The sequence below is a fragment of the Alligator sinensis genome, unplaced genomic scaffold, assembly GCF_000455745.1.
Source record: "Alligator sinensis unplaced genomic scaffold, ASM45574v1 scaffold860_1, whole genome shotgun sequence".
NCBI classification, from domain to species: domain Eukaryota; kingdom Metazoa; phylum Chordata; order Crocodylia; family Alligatoridae; genus Alligator; species Alligator sinensis.
The window spans coordinates 2,514,250-2,527,358 of NW_005841923.1; the positions used below are offsets into that span (position 1 = coordinate 2,514,250).

At 40.5% G+C, this 13,109-nt stretch overlaps 1 protein-coding gene across 1 annotated transcript in view; it reads right to left on the reverse strand.

The window, feature by feature from the left end:
- NKAIN3 (sodium/potassium transporting ATPase interacting 3) overlaps window positions 1-13,071 on the reverse strand; it is a gene marked incomplete at its 5' end in the record, with an annotated part of 543,802 nt that extends 530,731 nt beyond the window's left edge. Inside the window, one exon of the mRNA XM_025198491.1 lies at window positions 13,029-13,071. Within this exon, the coding sequence (XP_025054276.1) occupies window positions 13,029-13,071 (43 nt within the window). The remainder of the gene's footprint in view (window positions 1-13,028) is intronic.
- Window positions 13,072-13,109: the final 38 nt, after the last annotated feature.

Sequence of the window (13,109 nt, forward strand, 5' to 3'; positions counted from 1 at the left end):
GGAAAGAATGCACTTAATATGAGCTAATATACTGTACTCTACAAGTTTATTCTGCATAAAAATCCGTTAAAAATATGGGGGTTGACTACAGATTGCCTTGCCAGGGGATCAAGAGGCAGGAGAAGAAGTTATCTATATTATTGTACATAGCTGTATGTTCTATCTACATACCTGCAAAATCCTGAATTGCTGGGCCTTTCTGTGGTATTCCTGGTGGGGCAGTGCAACCATGCCATCCACAACATAGTCCAGTGAATTCAAGGCACAACTAAATGTCAATGCTAAAACCTGAATAATAAATATAAAGATCCTAATTCCAGCCACTCTAGAAAAAACATGCACTGGGACCATTAAATATTTGTTTTTTCTATAGTGCCTTCTATCCAAGGAACTGGTGCTAATAAACAAGCTTCATGATATCCCCATGAGGTAGAAGAGTATTATTAGCATTGTTGAATAGAAGAAGAAAGTTAAGTTACATGCACACAATTTGGATTTTCATTGTAGGCATAAAATAGCAATTCCTCCCATGCACATAGTTAACTTCCATCTGTTTACTGATGATGGCTCCTTGTCCCATATCTTTTGCATGGATCTAAATGCTTTTGTACTGTGGACTGTTTATTTCATCCTCCTGTATCACCAATCTAGCTATAGAGGCATGTAAGGATCCCCCCCCCCACCCAAATTTTTCATGATTCATCCCTTTTTATAACTCCTTCCCAGTCTCTAGAGACAGCTCCTCTTGCTTTTGAGCTCTATAAGTCTCACTTCTCAGCCATATGCTCTTTTATATCTCATCTTTTTTGATTAGCTTATCTCTACATTAATGTCAGCTACAACTTCTAAACTGACAAAACTTAACATATTTTTATAACTATAATGATTCCCAGCTTGAGAAGCAAGGATTTTTTGGGTAGATACCTTTTATTGAGCCAACTGCATGGTTGGGATAGTGATGTACTTGGTGTTGTAGCCATGGCTGTCCAGGAATTATGCAAGAGGTAAAGATTGTTATGGATAATACCTTTTATGAACCAACTTTATGTTTGGAATCATCTATCACCCACAAAAATCCTTGCCTTTCACATAATTCCTGGACCATCATAGCTACAACACCAACCCTTTTCTATTCACTAGTTCTACTTCTCTTGATAAAAAAACAAACAAACAATCTATGCCTTTATCAAAAACTTCCCTCCTCAAAGCCTCTGGAAGAAACCTGCTGTGACCTTTTAGAAAGAGAGAGATCCTCAGACACAACTATTTCTTTTCCATTCCTTCTGCTATGTGCATTTTGCAAGTTTTCCCATTTTATTTCTAAATGATGTCTAGCAGGCACTGCTTGTTATTTCAAATCTGAATAGCAAATCTAAACCAACTTTTAAATGCAATGTTTATCTTTATTGGTCAGATGGGTTTTACTGCTCCTGATGCTTGAGCTTATCATTGTGAAGGGTCTAAATGCATCAGAATGACTTTCTGGGACTTTAATGGTTGTTGGAGGGCATTCAGTAGTTCATAAAATAAAGTCCCAAATCACCACATACAACATTAAAAACATCCACCAACCAGTCAACTGAGTCAAGGAAATATAACGTACAACGTATGACTCTTGGTACAGGAGGAAATGTTCAGGGAATATTATAGGAAATAAAGAGATTAAAATAAAATCTGTTATGGTCTTTTCATTACCCTGGTTTTAGCACTCTGTATGTTCTTGAGATCAGAGAAAAGCGATTAATCCCAATTCACAATTGTTTTTACAGACTTCTCCAACGGCACAGATCTTTACTAAGATTGCACAGATTTGGTCTCTCAAGAAAATGAACAGATAAAACTATGATCCACTAAAAACTGTGACACCATGCAGGCACTGATCTGTCAGAGGACTGCACTTCCCACTGAAAGTAACAGCATGCAATCTTAACCTGCTGCACCCTCCTCCCTTTAGAAAAGTATACAATTAGCCTCTTGTGATAGATGAAGAGACATTTTCATCCAATATGATTCACAGAAACCTTCAAGATTCTAAGTCAGGCACTACCCAGTTGACAAATATTTTCTGTTGCCAAAATTGTCTCCAAAGTGAAATCTTTCACACAAAATGCATGGGTAAAAGTGAGGGAATAGGATTATTTGCTAGTTTTCAGTAAGACCCCATCTAAAAGATTTTTTTTATTTTTATTTAGCGTGAATGCACTGATTATGGAAAGGACCACAGTGACAATGCTGGCACACCAGATGTACCATAGGCAGAAGCAATAAAAACTCCATCACACCATCTTGCCAATATTCCTGAACAATGACCTGAAGGAACTATGAGGGTAAAGCAGTACTTTGGTCTTTATGACACCTTGGCCTCCTACTGATATTACTAATATAATAGCAATGGTGCCAATTACTGCTAATATGACTGTAATTTTTGAATATGGAGAATGATCAAGACTACTAACTCATTTCATATTGACCATAATGACTTTCAGCAACACCTAACTTGCAATGAATTTCAATCAATGATTTAGAGGTGAAAGATTCTATCCTATTGCCAGTCTCCTGAACAACACAATTCCATTTTATTATGATTAGTATGCATTACTCACCCAGAGCTATAGATGTGCATTGCACTTTACCATACAAATACAGACAAATTTCCTGCCCCAAAGTGCTTGCAATCTTGGTTATAATTCATTATGAAATTGGATTAATGAATTTCACTTGGTTGTAACATAATTAATGTATAAGATTTGACAGAGTATCTGTAATGGGACCCGTATCCCGTTACTCGAATGGGAAGGGGATCCAGGGATGCCTGGCCCTTCTCCCCTCTTTAACCCCACCCCTCCAATCTGCCAGTGAATGCTTTCCCTAGTTGGGGTCCCTTCCCCATGGTTTCCTTGTTCCATAGTCTTCCTTCCACTTTGCCTCTGTGTCTTCTACTTGTGCCCCAGTGGTGATGCCAGAGGCAAACTTGCAAACAGAAGAGACTGAAGCAAGATAGATGCCAGATCCAGATGTAGGCAAAGCCCAACGACCCAGCCGGTGGAAGTAGAGAGGTCAGGTGACCCAAAGCACCCTGCGTAAGCCCGAGCTTCAGGCTAGGAAGGGGCAGTCTGGTTGTGGAAGCCATCGGGGACAGACCTTCTTTGAAAGACATGAGGATTGGAGCCTAGACTGCAGTGAGAGGACTCAGGAGGTAGCCTCTAATGAAGAGAAACTGGGGACTTGCATAGGAAACCAGTTAAATAGCCCAGGCACTTTCTATTTTGTTTTCTCTTCTACTTGGAGCCCACCACCAAGTCAAAAGAACAGGCTTTATGACGAGAGGCTGAGAGGCATGGGAATCTTCAGCCTGGAGAAGCGGAGGCTCAGGGGTGACTTGGTGACAGCCTATAAGTACATAAGGGGTATACATCAGGAACTAGAAGAACTTATGTTCACCAGGGCTCCCCAAGTAAAGACAAGGTGTAAGTCACAAAGTGCTGGAAAACCATTTTAGACTAGACATAAGGAAAAACTTCTTTACCATCCGAGTCTCCAGAGTCTGGAATAGAGTGCCCACCAAATGTGGTGCAAGCACCTACTTTGGATACCTTTAAGAAATGCTTGGATTTTTATCTTGCTGGGTAATCTGAACCCAACTGACTTCCTGCCCCTTGGGCAGGGGGCTGGACCCAATGATCTTACGAGGTCCCTTCCAGCCCCAATGTTTATGAAATCTAGGTGCCTACGTTGAAGATATTGCGGGGTCTAGAACCTGAGATCATGGGGCATGACCAAGGCTGAGCCAGGAGCTTGTAGCCCTGAACAGTGGGCCCCAAGCTAGAGGGCTCAGCAAGAGTAAGACTGGAACAAAGCAAGGGGAGAAGCCTCAGACCAGACAGGGCCCACCTCTTCAAAAGTTTGCCTTGCTTTCTGTGCAGCCTCCCCTACTTTTGACAGCAAGACATCACAGGCGAGAATACTGAATAGAAGAGAACAGAGAGTGCAGGCACTAGGAGGCCTCTAATGGCAGGTACCCTGTAGCAGCGCTCATAAGCAGGCTACAGTATATTTTTTGATATATAATTTTATTAGCAGAATGAAAACATGGAAAAATTACACACACAACTGCTATTATTTTGTTAATTAAAAATTGAAATTTGGGAGGGAAAGATACAGTAGCATCCTCATTCTTAATTGGGATTAATTTCTATAGCATCAAACTCAAATTTTTGTTTAAAAAAAAAATCTTGTTTTTCTATACCCTTAATGTAATCTAAATGACTGTGTATTTTAAATGTCATCTTCATAAAGAATGCATCACTATTTATTATTTACACCTTGCAGAGATGACTACTAATATTGGAACTAAGAGCTTGATCTTGTTCTTATTAAAGTCAATTGCAAGACTTCTATTTGCAGGATCAGGGCCTAAGAACTTTGTGACCTGTTTGGCTCTCTCTTTCTACATTTAATCAATTAAACCTATTTATATAGGAAAGTAATTTGTAGATTATAGATGAGCCAAAACCCAAAGATCACAGGAAAAAAAAGTGAAGGGGATAGTTCTGTTTTTATTTAGTTCCCATCTCTGAATCTGCCACTACAGTCTGATATCAAGTCAGACCAAAAACTAAATGCAATCTATTTTTTGGTTGTGGTTCAGATGCAACTGAAATCCTATAAAAACAAATGATCCAGAAAGATGCATGTAATCTATTTCCACACATTTTCTTCAGCACTTTTGTGTAGACCTTATAGACTAACTGAATCAGAGATGCATACATATTCGTAACTAAGAGCTCTCGTTACCAGATCTTATGAAAGGACATAGACCAGAACTTGATATGCTTAGGATTTGGACATTATCTAGCCAACTATCTGCCCCAATTAGATCTCACCTCTAATTAGAGATTTCTTCTAATTAGATCTCTGATTTCATCCAGATTCAAGTTCTGCCCCTTAGGCCCATCACTAAGGTAGTCATAACAAACTGTAATGACAAGTCTGTAATGACACTATTTCAGGACTAGCAATTTTGCTATTTGGGACATGAACAGATTTTGGAGTCGTATCAGATCAGCAGCAAGTTCCAATATCTTGGTCATTATTCCCAAAAATAGATTGTATTGCCATGGCTAGTTACAAGTAGCCATATTTAGTTAATTGTTTGCTTCTACATAAATGAAGGCTATATAGTTAAATTGGAATCATTCACCTCATAGATGTAAATATATATGGTGTATGTACACACACATTTATTTTTACACTGTCAGTCATGGATCTATAAGGAAAAGGGCAGTATGCTATAGTAGACCGAACCTGGTGGGAGCTATGGTTCAACCACCAGCACTACTACTGTATGCATAAACCACTATAGACTTTCAGAAATTCACCTAGGCTCACTTAAAAAGAAAGCTTTCAACTCTAGTTTCCTCAAATTTTGAACACCCAACTTTGGACAATTAAGTGCCTCAATTACCTTGAAAAGTGAACACTTTAAAAAATCCAAACTTTAATCTTTTTAAGACTCTTTGCATTCCACAAACATGAACAGTCCACCATGAACTGTGCCATATTTTATGTATTATGAATTTCAGCCAACAATCAATCTGACACTATATGTATGCACTCTAAGAGCATATTGACTCAATTTCAGCTGAGCTGACACAACCAAGTTCTGTTGTAAATCTACCACTATAAATGAAATAAATGACAAGTAAATGTATATTTCATTCTTGAGGTTATTTTGTGTGCATGTTGTGATTATTGAAGGGTTTGTAAAATTAATTGAAAATACAGTGAAGAAAATTGTTGTTGTTGTTGTTGCAGGCTATGCATGTCCCTGATGACCGATACATTTCAGAAGCTTGATTCTATTTGATGCTTTGGCAGACTTGCCAGGATTATTCATATGCTTTAAGTTAAACACATACACAAGTTTTTTACAGGATCAGGGCCTGCCTGACACAAAAGAACCATTCTGTCTGGAACAGGCACAAAGGAAGCACTTGTATGTTTTGTGGAAGCCATCTAAGCAATCATACATCAGCTTCCCTTAATAAAAACAGACAATCTACTTCTATAAACAATACATTTGTCAGTGCTGGTTACCAGGGCCTTCCCAGCCCCAACTATTACAGCACAATCTCAACCTCCTGCTTTTTCTTTACTGATGGACAGATGCTTCATCTCCAAATCAATGGACTGGTGATTCTTTTACCAACATCAAATGGTTCAGCAATTTATCGGTTCAAAGGTTTTACTTTCTTAAATTTATCAAAATCTCTCATGTCCCAGTACTGTTAACTAATTAACAGCTATATGTCAATTCTAGCCAATATCAGAAGATTTTATAAAGTGCATTTTAGCATCAGTTAGAGTTTCCTGCTTTATAAAGTATACTAAATGAGATGGAAATGGAAATGCCTCTGTGCATATTATGTATCATTTGCCTGTACAACTACTGAACTGGAATTATACATACTAATCAATTGCAAAGTGGTACCTTTTAGGCTAATGGAGAAGTCTCATCTCAAAGTGCAAGGATTTACATGCATTACTCTAATTAGCATTAATGGGAGTTACAAGCATAAATCTCCTGCATATCAAGAGAACAATTAGTTTGTTAAGATAACCAAATGCACCCACAAAATAATCACCCACTAGCAAATACTAATACACAGGGGTCACATTTCTATTACCATTATCTCACCTGTGCTCAACTGACACTTAAATTGATTGGAAAGTAATATTGCAAATAGGTAATAATCTATTTTACACCAGCTGTACCATATTAGGTTAAGATTTAAATCAGGAGTCTTACAACAAACACGGTGCACCAAAACCCAGAAATAAAAACACGGGCTGCAATTGTCAAAGCAGTGAAGTGGAGAGGGCAACTTACCTTCTATTAATCTACCGTAAACCGCTTTGAAATGTTCATATTGGAATGATGTGTAGCTTCAATGGTCCAAGAAATGTGAGAGAAACAAGGATATTTTTGTAGGGTATTACCTTATTTGGACCAACTGCAGAGTTAGGAGAGATTTTAAGCTTCTTCAGCAGTTGAGGAAGATCAACAGCTTATCTGAAATTTCTCACAACCATGCAGTTGCTCCAATAAAAGATACCACCCCCACAAATAACCTTGCCTCTTTGAAAATTTCATCCATCATACTTATTGTCTAGTTTTCTATTGTGTTTACATAACTATCTTAGTCTTGGGTACCGAAAACCCCCTACCTACTGTAAACTTTAAGACAAAATTATCTTGCAATGTAGATTACGCAGAAATACATCTCAAAGCAGCATGAAACATTTTGCTATGCGACATATGTTAATTTCAATTGGATTCATGCAGCTAAATCCCTGAGAAATTCTTTGCCAATTTCCGTTTTGTGCTTTTTATCAATGTTTTTGCATTTGCTTAATTTTTTTTATCTTTTTCATTTGCAGTTTTTTCATTATATGTTGGCTACTAATACATGCATTATTGCCAGTAGTTGTTATAGTTTCCTAGGACATTCAAGTCCAACATGTGACTTCTGATGGTACTGATGAGACTTATTGTCACATACTGAAGTATATCATAAGGATATAGTAATATTTTCTTGCTGTATATACATATCTCCTGCTAGCATTAATGACAGTCTTACACAAACATTAAGGAGAATATATATACCTTAAAGCTCTCAGGTTGACAGCTGCTGAAATGACACATTACAATGTTACAGTGAATGAGATCACTGAATAAAATAAAAGGCACCTTCTTACACAGGCAAAACTCCTGATTTTTAACGAGCCTTTGGTCTGAGAAAAGATGACTGGCCAGCCACAAGCTTATGAGGCAACCCAATTCAGCAAAGTACAAGCTTCAGGGCTTTTCTAAACTGGGACCTAATACCTCACTCATTCTGTGAATATTTCTACAACCTTTGTGTTGCATGTATTTGAATTGATTTACATTTTGAAACAAGTTTATTGTGATATAAGATACAAGATTACCTATGGAATGCCCTTCAGGTATTCACTACTATGCATGGTTCTGAAAGGTTTTTTGTATGTAGCACTGAACTGTATTCAGTACAAATCTGAAAACTGGTGTGGACAGTTTGGGTTATGCTTTTTTTACACATAATTATAAGAAAATTATGTTATTATGATATTTTTAAAACTTATATTGAAATCCTGTCTAGAGAACACTAAAGAATGCAAACAAGTTATCTTGAAGGTAATAAGCCTTATTTCCATTAGAAAAAGGACAGTTTATACTCCAACAGTCAACCAATGACTGTGATTCTCTTCAGAACAAGTTTAAATGACTAAGAGTAGGGGAAAAATCTGTAGAATGGTTGTGAAGAAACCAGAAAAACTGTGCTATGAAGCCAACTATGACAGGGCTGGTCCCACTCCAGCTCCTCTAGGTAGCGCTTCACCACTTTGCCTGCCAATACCTTGACATGAATGGTATATGTTACTTTGGGAAATGGCCCCAGTGTCCTGGAGTGATCCTGGTGGCACTGCCCTTAGTCTGACTTAGCTTATTTAGCTGGTCCCTTGATCCTACTTGTCACTGGACCTTCAGTCTGCTAATAAAAACTATTCCAGTCTTTGCCAGCATCATTTGTGCCCACCTGACATTAATCTTGCCCTGTGGGCACCAATCATGTCCCTACAAGTCCTAATCATGGTCTCCAGCTTCCCCCATAACCATGTCCATGCCTCATGGGTCTCACTATTCTATCTGCTAGGCTCCCCGATCCCTACAAGGCTTGCTGCCCCCAGCCTATGAACTACCTGGCTTTAGCTCTCACAGGCCACCAGGTCCCAGACACTTGCAGGGCTGGCCTCAACCCCTTGAGTTGTAGTGCTTCCCAGACATCCCACCTGTGCCCTCTAACCACCCCTGCAGTCGTGTCCAAACCTTCGTTCAAAATAGAAACACAAGCAAACAGCCTCAAACTAAAATGCTTAAACCCCACTCTGGGTCCCTATTCTACAAGAACCCCTATTCCTCTGTTAGCTGTCTCCTTCCAGTGCTTTAGTGTACTCTGGGTGCCTACAACCTTACTCCCTGGGTGCCAGCAACCTTACTCCCTAGCAGCAACTTCCCCTGCAGCAGTCAGGGTCAAACTGCCTAATCTGTCTCAGAAACAAGTTTTATACACCCCTAAGCATCACCCCTTCCAATCGCATAATTTCCTAACCATGCACAGGGATTTCTCCTTAGCCCACTAAACCAGCCTTCCTCTGCTGCAGCCAACCCAGCTGTTCTGCCTGGAGTTCTGCCACTTGCTGCCTATTGCAGGGCATCTAGCTCCAGAGCCACTCTCTCTGGCTAGAGACAAAAGTTACACACACACCAATTTAAGTGATCAGAAACTGGTTTAAACCTGTAACAGAATAAGAGTTCAGTGCACATAAACCAGTTTCAAAATAGCTAAAACTGGTAAACCTTGTTGAATGCAGTATCAGACTTAACTGACTTTGGTCAAACCAGTTTATGAAATGTCTGTTCCAGACCCTTTCCTGGTTCAAGTTAAATCAGAGTCCCTCAGCATCCCAGCATTTTGCATCCCTGGGCCACGCTGCACTGTCTGCTCCAGAGACAGGGCTGGTCCCATCCCTCTGCTCCCTAGCTGAAACAGTGAGGGCTGGAACACTGGATGGCTCACTGGCAAACCCTAGCTGGGATCTGGGGCCAGGGAGTGGAGTTAAACTCCCCTTCCCCCAAGTACAGAGCTGCCCTCCCTGTCCTGCTGGCTTACTTACTGCTGGTTGCAAATGTGAACTACAAGTCCCAGAGGCATCTGGAAACAAGAAGAGGGAGTGATGAGCAGCCCTGCAGTCCTGCTGCTGTGATTGTGAACTATAAATCCCAGAGACTTCAGAGGCAGCAGGAAGAGGAAGGGAACACATAGCCTATGCTGGCTATGTGCCAGAGAGCTGTACCATAATGCCTACCCCCACCACCTTTTCTGACTGGAGCCATTGCTGGCCAATGCACTTCCCAAATCAAAACTAGATGTCTATGCATGTGCTTATTGGTTCAATTTCTGCATCGTAGACCGACCTGCAAAGACTGAATCAATTCAGCCTTGGGCTTTTTGACAGTCTACACCTAGCCACTTTGGTAGCTCCTGTTCCTGTTGCCTCTACATTTTAGCAACTGGCCTTTACTCAGCTGCCTCCACCAGACTGCAGGTCTTGCCCTGATGTCCATGTCCTCTTAAAGTGACAGGAGTCCTTGCTCCCTGTTACACCAACTTGCTATCACACCAACACATTTCATGAATGTGGCCAGTGTTTTCAGAACTAGATAGAACAGACTCTTTAAACAGTGATTAAGATCCAAAGACCTGGTTCTCCAGGCTTATATCCAGTTTTATACAGATGTGACTCTACAGACATTAATCAAATCCTCTTGACAGAAAACTGTTGAAACATGATGGAGAATCAAGCCTTGAAGTCAAGTATGAGAAGCTCCATGGCTAGGGATTGGATGAATATGAGGGTCACTCTACATACAGTTAATAACAATAGCATTTGCTAGAACTGACTAGAAAGTATTCCAGTCCCAAGCATCAGTAAATCTACACAAGAGAAATAATCTATTTGGGATATCAAACAGTTTCTGAAATATACATTTTATTGGCAAATGTTTAGGGAGATACAAGGAGTACCAGGTACATGGTGCATACACAAAAGGAGGGTTGACTCTTTATTAGAGAATTTTCAGCTGCCCAGTTTTTTTCTTAATCAAATAAGTTCTGATTGCTTTCAAAATCTCTTTTTGTAAAACTATTTTTGTCTCCTTTGGTATAATATGACTTGGCTGTGATGAGAAGGTGAAATGTTCCTTTTTGTGACCCTTTACTTCTTATTGTTTTAAAAACATTATGATTTTTCTATTTTTCCAAAAATTCTCTCAGCTTGCATAAATCATTTGTACTTTCGCACTGCTACAGATTAGCAAAACAAGTACTTTGGTTTTTGTAGCACTTAATCTAAACATTGTCCACAGTCAGTAATATGTCTTTCACCTCTCCATAAATGGATGCAAGGTAGAATAAATCTCCCTTAATGATAGTAATGTCTGGGGATGCAGTTTTGTTGGGCATGCTTTATACTCATGACCTCTGTGATGTTAGAAAGAGATCTAAAACCCCCCCGTGGTGACAACTCTCACAAACATAAATTCAACACTGCCACCACGGAGATCACTGGAAGTAACCTGGCTTTGAGTTTATGCCTACTAGGTTAAAATCTCAGATCTACAAACATACCCGTTACAGTTTTTATTCTGTAACTGAAAAAATTATGTTAGATGCAATTGGCTAGATATTAATTTATCAAGCTAAGCATTATTAGAAAACAAGCAAGTAGAGTAGAAAAGTCCACATATTAAAAGCATTTTTTAAAGTTGTGAGAGCATTTGATCAGTATGTTATAAAATATGATACTCTTTTCCAAAAGATTTTATATGCAGTTCTCTATGTATTACGGTAGCTATTCACACTTTACTTCTTCAGTTTTTATAGCCTCCCAGTAATCCTACAGAATAGTAAATACAGTTACTATAACCTTCATAGCTGCAGTAGAAAGAGATTTTTAAAGATGAAAGCCCCAATTCCCCTCTCCTGTGCATCAGTGTAAATCAGGAATCACTTCTTTCTAGTCAATACGGTGACAGTATAAAACTCGTGTAAGTGAGGAGAATTAAGGCCACCAATTTATAAGAAAAGCTTTCCTAAAAGTAAAGAAACAAACTGCCAAATGCCATATGTTAAAGGCATACACTGCACCCAGGTGTCTAAGACTAAATGATTAAGAGTCCCTCTTAATGAGTCAATACTTGAAAACAATGGAGCTATACCAATTTACACCAGCTGAGAATCTCATCTAATGCCTTGAAAATGAATGATAGGCTGCATTTAACAAGGCATTCATATTTCTTGTGAAGCAGAAGCTTTTCCAAAGGCTTTAGCAGGGAGGTAGAAAGATTACCAAATGATCAAAATCCCTAGACACGGTACATTTTCACCTTAGAGGCGCACACACGCACACGCGTGCGCACACACACATGCACACCCAGAGTGAGAACACCACTCATCAGAAGGAAAATCATGCAGTAAAAGAGATGCCTCCAAATCAGTGTAAGAGAGAAAAATCTTTTAAAATACTCCTGGGACTAGGGACTAACTGGTAAAGGAAGAGCGTTATTTTTTCACGGAGCTAATGAGCCAGACAAAGAATTATTATTGCTCAGTATAGATTTTTTCCCCTGACAACTCTCTCTCCAAAACAAAGGTGCCAACTCGGTAAACAAAGAGAAGATGCACTTTAGATCTGGATGGTATGAGTCCAGGAATATTTTATCAAAGGAAAAGAAGACCTTTGAGGAAAGACACTGAAAGACATGCAGATTTTGTCTTGCCTTTTTCCAGAATAAAAAGAAAGAGGGGGATCCTGCACACTCCCCCGCACGGATCTGACATAAAAGGAGGTCAGTAACATCTGACCACAAGGAAGGACTCAAAAAGCCAAAGCCAACGGCAGGTCCTAAGAGTGCCATTCGCATGGCAGGGCGTAAAACCCAACTTCACTTTGTCAGTTGGTTGGACTTGCCAGCACACACACAGACAGACAACAGGCGCCCCCTCCTACCTCCCAGCGCTGCCTCAGCACCGCGACCCCGGCTTAACCACCAACTTGATTCCCAGCCCGGAGCTGTCAACCTGACACGAGGCGGAGGAGTTCTTCTAAGCGGCCAAGAAAGACCCAGGCGGAGGGGCAGCAGCCGGGCCGGAGTGAGGGAGTCTCCCCCAGGGCCCGGGCACCCCGCGCTGAGGGAGGGGAAGGGAGGGCAGCGGAGCAGATTATCTCGACTACCACCAACAAATATTAAATCAATCACTAAAAAACTGAAGCTCGGGGCAGTGGCGGTGCTCGGAGAGAGGAGGGCGGGGGCGGTGCTCGGAGAGAGGAGGTAGAGGGCGACTGGGCAGCCCCTGGCCCCCGGCCCCGACCCGGCGGTCACTCACCAGCTGCAGCGCGCAGAGGAAGACGAGCGTGCAGCGCCCGGTGCAGCAGCCCATGGTGGCAGCAGGGGGCGGCCGCGCGCG